General features: G+C 42.7%; 1 protein-coding gene across 1 annotated transcript in view; it reads left to right on the top strand.

The window, feature by feature from the left end:
- Positions 1–646: 646 nt before the first annotated feature.
- Fhod3 (formin homology 2 domain containing 3) overlaps positions 647–8972 on the top strand; it is a 235943-nt gene continuing 227617 nt past the window's right edge. The window contains exons 1-2 of the mRNA XM_032885556.1: positions 647–932; positions 6998–7103. Coding sequence (XP_032741447.1) covers positions 801–932; positions 6998–7103 — 238 coding nt within the window. The 5' untranslated portion in view covers positions 647–800. The remainder of the gene's footprint in view (positions 933–6997; positions 7104–8972) is intronic.

Below are 8972 nucleotides of genomic sequence, written 5' to 3'. Positions count from 1 at the left end.
AGCTAGCTGGGTGGAATCTTGCCTGATCTCACTATTCCCACCACACCTGGGCCTAAGTTCTGTCCCTGGCTAACCTTGAACTCAGTTATCTGTCTGCCTTTGTATCTTTCTTACAAACTGGTTCCTAGTGCAGCTGCCTCTGTTCTTTTAGGTTCATGAAGCCCCTCATATATTTGCATCCTTATATCTTGTATAGTTGAGAAATTATATATTTTTGAACTCATGTTTTCAGAGTTTATTCCTATAGCCTTAAGGGCTGTCCTCTGAAGGTCTTAGCATTTACCATTTTGCTGAGACACAGACATGCCCTCACCTCCTGGACTCACGCTGCTTCTAATTATCATGGACTCATTAACCTTGGCAGACAGAACATTCCCCAAAGGAGGAACATGAAAATATATACATTATTATACAAGCAAGCGTTATGGCCACCGTAACCATCAACGCTCATGGAAGCACGTACCCTGCTGGCTTGTTCCATGGCAGGAACCATGTCACTCCATCCCTTGTGTGTGGCCATGCAGGATTCAACAATTCTATGTCCTACTTTATCACTCAAAACCCCAATTTAATACAAACGATTTCTTGAAATCTATTGCATTTGGGCTGCATTGGTTTTCTCTGTGTCTGGCCACCAAGTGGAAGGATCTATAAACCAGAAGGCAGTCTGTTAAACACTGAAGAGGATTAGGTGAGAGAGTCTCTCTCTGGGCTGTGTAGCAGACCAGGCCAGTGTATGAGGTACTTGAGTGGCTGCATTGTTGTCTTCTGGTAAAAAATGTCATTCTTCATAACTTTGCATGTTTGTACCCTCCATTGACTCCATTGAGTCAACTAAATTAATGGTTATATTCTTTATTTCAGAAAAGCTGTACAACTCCACTGGCCGGGATCTAAGAAGGGCCCTTTTCTCGCTGAAGCAGATATTTCAGGTAAAATGGAAAAGCGAAAGCCGAAATACCACAGTCCTGGTTTTACTTTGCTAGGGAGTTAGATACATAAAAGCTTATACCTATGTTTATTATAAATAGGAAAGTGTGTTTTCAGGACATTACAAGTTAGATCAGGGCGTTGAGGAGACGGCAGAGTGAGCCATGGGCTTGCTGAGCAAAAGATAGAACCAATTTGGATCTCCAGCACCCAGGTAAATGCTGGGTGGGCATGATGGCTTGCCAGGATTTCCAGTGCTCATGAGGTGAAAATAGGAATCTAGGGCAGTCTGAATAACTACTCTAGCTGAGCTACTGAGCTCTGGATTCAGGTGAGAGACCCTGCCTCAATATAAAAGGTGGAGAGCAATTGAGGAAGATCACTGATGTCAACCTTTGGCCTCCACATGAGCTTGCAAACGTGTGCCTGCAACCCTCCCACATGTGTCCACATGCATATGCACATCACACACACACACACACACACACACACACACACACACACACACACAAAATTAGATCAGAATTCTAGAGAAGAATATTTTATGTCAAATATTTCAAGTATAAAAAGTAAGGACAACTTAAGCAAATAATATTTTATTCTATATTCCAATTTTTTTTAAAAAAGAAAACCCATTTGATTATAATTAAAGACCTGTGTTCTTTCTGTTCCCCTCCAAATGTATTCTTTCTGTTCCCCTCCATATCACTACCTGCTCCCCACACCCATGCCTCCTTTCTACCAATGCTTGCATTTAGTGTTGTGTATATTCATGTTTCCATCCCAGTGGTAGATACTCACTGTGTATAACAATCTGTGGTATTAACTTCATGTGCATGCTGTCATGTGCACCCGTCCTACTTCCACTTCTTCAGTGAATGGGAGTGGGTGTGACTAGCTCTGGCTAGGGTTCTATTATATCCAGAGAGCTCAAGCTGTTCCGCTCGTTCTTCTTTGGGTAGACGGTTTGCTTAATCCCAGTTTTGTTATTATACATCCAGCTACTGTAGGGTATGCTCCCTCATGCACATGCAAGTCCCTCACCACTAGTTTCATGTTAACACTCCATACACACCAAGCCTTCCCTTTATCCCTGTACAAGAGAAGCCCTTAGTGAAGGGCTAAGTCAGGCTCCAGATACCCATGAGTGGGGTAGTGAAGGTGACCTTTGCATGGAGTAGGAATGTTCATTATTTTTTCCATTTTAATTTTATTCATGTATACATTCCACTTTCTTCTAATTCCTGTCTTATCCATGTCTTTCAAAGACTGTCTTTGTTGTTGATAATTTTAGCCAGAGTGAGTTTTTTCCTGTTAAGAGGGACTAGGCAAAAAAGCTGGGCAAACCAAACCAACCAGCCAACCAACCAAACAACAACAGCAACAACAACAACAACAACAACAGCAACATCATCAACAACAACAACATCAACATCAACAGCAACAACAACAACAACAACATCATCAACAACAACAACAAACCCATTTACTCACCCACACTCATCTCTTCTTTTACTCCTCTCTTCTTCTTTAAACTTGTTCAGTATACTGCCTCTTCTCTCCAGGATGGGACCCCTTTTCTGGTGGAAATTTCTAGAGACATGTCCTCTTTTCTCTTACATCCCAAGTCTGTTGCTGGGGGCATGGTTCCTCTGTCATGTTATAAGAAACTTGTATCCTTTTATCATATGGAGAATAGGTGTTATCAGATAAAACTAAGTCATTCTCCCTCTCAGAAGCAAGCTGAAGGGTTGCCCAGTGGAACAATACACATCAATCAGATGATAACCGCTATGGATCTAGACACACTGAGAAAGTTTGAACTGATGGACACATTCACAAGGAATCTAAAACCTTACAATGATAGGCAAGATGACTAGGTGGTGGGTGCTGGTGGACTAGCTGTTTTGAAAAGGGCAAACTTTTACAATCTCACATTCATCTTGCCTTTTCATATTGAACTTTAAGTTAAAAGGACATCTCTTTTAAAAATGAAAGCCTTTGTAGGTAATAAAGAATAGAAAACCCCTGTTTTTTGGCACTTAATGAATCTGTTAATGAATTAATAACAAAAGTTGCTAACATGTCAGAAAGAAGGTACTACTAGACATTAGGGAATATAAAGTATGATGTAGTCAAGCCAACATATCAACCCTGGCTTCAGATTCAACTACAAATAATTAAAGACAGAAGCACATGCTAGACATCACTTTAGGGAAATGATCTGCTAAATCCAGATGGTGGGCTGCTCTAAAGGATGACTGACTTTCTTCAGCACATATGTTAATGAGGGTATGGTCATTATCTTCCGTTAGTTAAATGACATTTCTGAGTTTTAGATTCATATAAATGAATTGATGTATGTAGATGTTATTTGGATCTTTTTTTGGTCTTAGCTCCGTGGAGGTAATAAAACACCCGAACCAAAAGGTAAGGAAACTTAGGTGAGGAAAGGGTTTGTTTCAGCTTACACTTCCAGGTCACAGTCTATTGAAGAAGGAAGTCAGGGCAGGAACCTAAAGCAGGAGCCTGGATGTCTGAGCCAAGCTGTTTGCTACCTTATCTCTGACTCATGTTTACCTACCTTTCTTATATAGCTGAAACACATCTGCCTAAGGATGATGCTGCCCACAGTGGGCTGGCCCTTCATATATCAATCATGGGTCAAGACCATCTCTTACAGACATGGCCACAGTTCAATCTGATCTGGGGAATTTCTTGAATAAGGTTCCTCTTCCCAAGTAATGCTTAAGTTGTATTAAACTGACATCCTGTGTAGTGATGATGAAAAAGTTGTAAATATAGACACTGACCAGATGTTTGATTGTTTTTTAAACTTAAAATGTTTCTTATAAATACCTATTTTTATAAGGTTTCTATAGTTGGAAACCACAGAAATAAACTATGTGTGCTCTGAGAATTGCTTCAGGTTCCATAGCAGGAGAAGATAGAATGATGAATAGAAAACAAGATCTCTGTGAATTCATTTACACCTGTGTTTGCAGGACTATTTGTTTTACACACAGTGAGATTTTCCCAAATTGAAAAGTTAGAAAGAAAACCAAATTAACTTGTTCAGACTTGTTATATAGTATTTGAACCAATCTACTCCTCGGTGCGTGTCCCTTGAGTTTCTCCTGCGTAGCCTAGAAACAGCTAGGCTAGTACTATGTAGACAAGCATGATGGAAGGTGCTTGCTACAGGGAGTGGGTCCCAAACCACATTGAAGGCCAGCCATGCTGGAGGTTAACTGGACCCGACAGGCAGGTGTTGGGAAGGCTTAGGCTGGTCTGCATCTTTACCAGCGCTCATGCTCTTTAGGCCTGGAGGTATTTCAGAGACTCTTACTTTAGGAGCTTAAAGAATAAAGACATTGGATTGAGTCAGTTAGTAACAATAACAACAAGACCCAAGACAAAAACAAAACAAAAACAAAATAAAACAAACAAGCAAACAAAAAACAGGGCTCTTGACTCCAGGGCTAAGGGCATTTGATGCCAAGCTTGAAACCCTGAATCAGACACCAAAGACACACACAGTGGAAGGGAATGCCAGCTTCCACAAGCTGCTACTCGGCTCCGTCTGCATGTGGCACCATGTGTCTCAACACATGTGCGTGTTCACACACACACACACACACACACACAGCAAATGTAAAACAAAAATATCACAAGCCAATGAATAGCTCCTACAGAAAATTCTGGAATGCGGCAATAACCCCTTATCAGCTGGTGAGAACATTGCAATTTCATAATCATCTGAAGCCGGTGACTTAAGAATCATGTGTCACTGCCTATGTATTTCAGGATACGTATTTAAAATCTAGGACATTGCCAATTTGGAAGACTTTCTCCACATTTATTATCCACAAGTCTCTCCTTCCCCGGTGCCTTATCTACACGGGCCCATGCATTTTAGCGAAGGGTCTGAGTTATTCTCACGAACACCGTCTCACCTGTCCGGTGCTTTTTTCCGAGGGCCTTTGCCAGACACTCGGTTCTCTGGTATATTAATATTAGTGATTAGCTTGACTGGTTTCTCGAGAGCTTGTTCGCACTTTTTCACCATGAAGTCATGTGTGAATCTAGTTTTAGTTAAAGCAATAAACATTTGTTACATGCTTAGAAAACCCTCCTGACTAGACATGAGCTCATCTGCATGTCCATTCCACATATGCTGCTGGAAAAGAGTGGGAGAGAGGGAGACGTATTTTTTTATTCCCTTTATACCTACCAGTGTAAAGTAATTTTCCAAAGACTCACGATACTGTCCCGTTTTCTCTTTCTTCCTCAGCCATGATTATCTCAAAGTCTGAGTTCACACAGCTGTCTCTCATTATGTTCAGTCTGGCTCCGCCCCTGCCCCTAACTGGCACTGACCCTGCCTCGCTACATCGCTTCCAGGGACCTGTACTATGTCTGCCCACATTTAACTCAAGGCTCCCATCCATGTAATTGAAAAATGTCATATAATAAAGAGAGGGGCTGATTGCACGTCGAGACAGGAGAATTGTACCAGGTCATCTATTTTCTCTCTTAGTGATAAATGCCTGGTTGCTGCTACTATCCCAGTTCTCTGTAGTTCACTCCATTGGCTTCTGTATTCCCATTGCTGGGGTTTACATGTGAATGCCTGCTCTGCTGTCTCTTATAACGAAGTATGGATGCTCCTGCTGCATCCTCCCTGTGCTGTCTATTGTAGGAAATCTGCAGCAGTGGAAATGTCTGTTTCACTGGGCTCCCCACAATTTGTTTTTACAGCAACTGCCCAGTTGAGTGCTGTCCAGATGTAGTTCAGTGGTCCCGGACAAGTGTATGTTGTTTGTTTTCCTGCCCTCTCGAGTCTCAGACTGTCTGTAAAGACATCCTGCTCTGCTCGTTTGGTAATTGAGTAGCCAAGCCTGGGTGTCAGTTCAGCAATCCCAATCTGGTGTTTTTGCATAGAGTCTTGCTTCCTTGTCCTCTCAAAGCTCCCTAGAGGGCGAAGGTGAGAAACGTCCCTCTTTGAACCTCTGTCTTGCCTGGAAGGAAGGAAGCTTTGATATTCACAGCCCCAGAGCTCTGTCCACTGAGGCTTCCCCATCCTCAGGCAGGGCTATGGCTACGCAATTTGCATGTGTGAGAGACTCCAAGGGTCCCTTGCCCGGTCTATCAGGAGAGCTCTCTTTGAGAACCACTAGCTTAGCAGTGTACTGAGTTTCTCTCTATGTCCTGCCTCTGGCTGACCACGGATGGCCAGCTGCTGCAGATGAATGGCTGCCCCTGTACCCAGCTCCCTTCCTGTGCTGCCAGCTGTGCAAGGAAGGAGATGAGAGACGGGACTTCCTCAGGGTGACAGCATTCACATGCCTTTTGCTGAAACTGCTGTCTCTAGGCTATCTCTTGGGACAGGCATGCGCTTTTCATGATGGGTTGCATGGTCACTGGATGCTGCTGTAGTAAAAACTCCATGGGGAAGTTTCACGTGGCCAGCACTTTGGGTCCTGTGGGTGTGGGTTCTGAGGATCTTGGAAAATGAAAAGCAGAGCACTATACAGCTTCCGGACGGGCAAGAGATTCATTTACTTCATCTTTATTAGATTGCCCAGAAGGCAATAATTGGTCTTTGGCAAATGACATTGTGAAGACTTGTAAAATTTCTTTGGCAAGAGTTAGACACTTGCTCATGGGCGCTCTCTCTCTCTCTCTCTCTCTCTCTCTCTCTCTCTCTCCCTCCTCCTCCTCCTCCCTCTCTCTCAAAAAAGGAGAAAAAGAATAAAGAAAAAAAAAAACCTTCTTAAAATAAAATTCCAAAAACAAAAAAAATAGAGTTGAGGAAAATCTGGGAGGAGTTGGGGGAGGGGGAGGAAGCATAATCAAATATATTGTCTGAAAAATTAAAATATTTAAAAAGAGTCAGATGCTTTATCTGAACAGAGCAGAATCTCCTATGGGGTAATTTTACTTCAAAGATTCCTGCAAAGTTTGAACAATGCAGCTTGGATATAAGGTAGATAGGGACCTATTTAAATACTTTAAAATTTTTAAATTTTCTTTTATTTCATTTCGTTTCTTTCCTTCCTACTAGGATGACAAGGATTTGGTGCATGAATTCGTCATAGCTGAAGGTCTGACATGTTTGATCAAAGTGGGAGCCGAGGCGGATCAGAACTATCAGAACTACATCCTGAGGGGTAAGTCATGGCAGCCTCTCTGTGGGGGGGCCAAGGTCTCCCTCAGGCGCTCACATGATGGGAGCTTTGTAAGAAATCTGGGATAATGGAGGGAAGACTCCTTGTGGTAACTCATGGCTTTTCTATCAGTTCCTCAGCTCTTAGTACTTAGCTGGTGTCAGGGCTGACTTAGTTTCCTGTAGGTCGCTAAGAGCAAAGAACGTGTGACTCGACTTTTACATAAACCCCTTTTTCGATAAGCAGGGACACATGCTAATTGGGCTCAGGTAAACTCTTCATTTTGGCTCAAAGCTACCCAAAACTAAAACCCTGATGTATTTCTAGAAGGAAAAATTAGTTTTTAAAGTCGAGTTGTCCCCTGTGGTGCTGTCATGAAAGTGCACATTCTTCACCACACCTTCCTGTTTCTGATTCATAGGTCTCAGGTGGGCCTGGGCACTTGCCCTGTAAGGAGCGGTTCTAATCACTGCCTTATAATTTAATGTGCAAATTAATGCACAGCAGCTTTGAAGCCAACTCCTGCTGCCATTAGAGCTAATGGTCTCGTACAATGGTGGCGATTCGGGTCTTCTGCTAAGTAATCTTGTTTCTTCCTGTAAAAAATAACCCAAAACCTATGTGCGGAAACACATAGGTTTGAACTACAAAAACAATGGGTTTGGCCAGAAACAATGGGTTTGATCTACAAAAAGAGACATTTCATGTAAGTCAGTATTATCCCAATTTTATAGTGGAAAATAGTTGAGACTCAAAGACATCAGTGCTTGTGCCTAAGGATGCCACTTTCCCTGGGCCTGGCTTGAGCACTGGCCCAGGTCAGGATGATCCTGGGTTTTCCTGTCCCTTCAGTGTGAGTAACTGTGACTCCACAAACTGCAAGTTGCTGTTCATAAAAAAGAAAAAAGCCACAGACATCTTTTACTTTTCCTTTTGGATGAAGGGGGGTACACAAGCAGTGTGATTTAATATGAGATGCCCATGGTTAGGGTTGACTGAGGCAGTGGCTGGGTCACTTGCCCTGAGAATGCACCTTTGTGTCCTGTGCTGTGATGTAGGTAGCCAAGCTTTCCTTCCCCAACTGGTGCTGCTAAAACCCACACAGCAGAAGGTACAGCAGAAACTCCCAGGGGTCACTGAACACATCCTTAAGTCAGAGTTCACTCTTTGGGTTTGCCCTGCTAAACGCCATGTGTGTAGGAGAGGGCACCTTCTTCACCCTCTTCCTTTGCTCTGTGGTATCTGTGAGATGACAGGCTGGCTCCTTCTGTTACCTTCCATCTTTCCTTGGGCTTCTCAACAGATTTGAATCAGTTTTCAGAAAGGATGCCTGACTGTTGGGATGCATGGTTTCTGACCTCCTGTATAATTTAGTCATTAACGTAGAAATTGGGATGGTGGGTAAAGACACACTGACCTCGAGCTGCATGCTCTATTGTATTCAAAGGTGGCAGCTGTCTCTGTGTTATAACGGGCAAGTCCTGTCTGGAGCCTCATTCGTGTGCTTCTCCTCAGGCTTAGATTAGATGAAAGTAGAGAAATGGGGCATGGAGAAGGGTACTTCCATTGGCTTAATTTATTTCCCCCACTCACAAGTTAGAAACTTAAAGTTGGCTGACACAAGAAATGCACCCCAAAATATCTCATTATGAATAATGAGTCCACACTAACTCTGTATATACGTGTAGCTATTTGAAATGTTTATCATTTAACTCAACAAACCAAACCAAACCATAACCATCCATATGTTTATTCCTCTGTCCCTCTCCTGGGAGCATGTATGTGTGATTCTTATGTGTAAGCATCTATTTTCATTTGCATCCAAGTCACGGCTTTCAGCTAGAGTGGGTCAATTTATCGAAAAGGATAAGG

The sequence above is a fragment of the Rattus rattus genome, chromosome 15 (assembly GCF_011064425.1).
Source record: "Rattus rattus isolate New Zealand chromosome 15, Rrattus_CSIRO_v1, whole genome shotgun sequence".
Lineage (NCBI taxonomy): Eukaryota > Metazoa > Chordata > Mammalia > Rodentia > Muridae > Rattus > Rattus rattus.
Note: the sequence above shows the minus strand (reverse complement) of the source record. Positions and strands in the feature narration are given on the sequence as shown.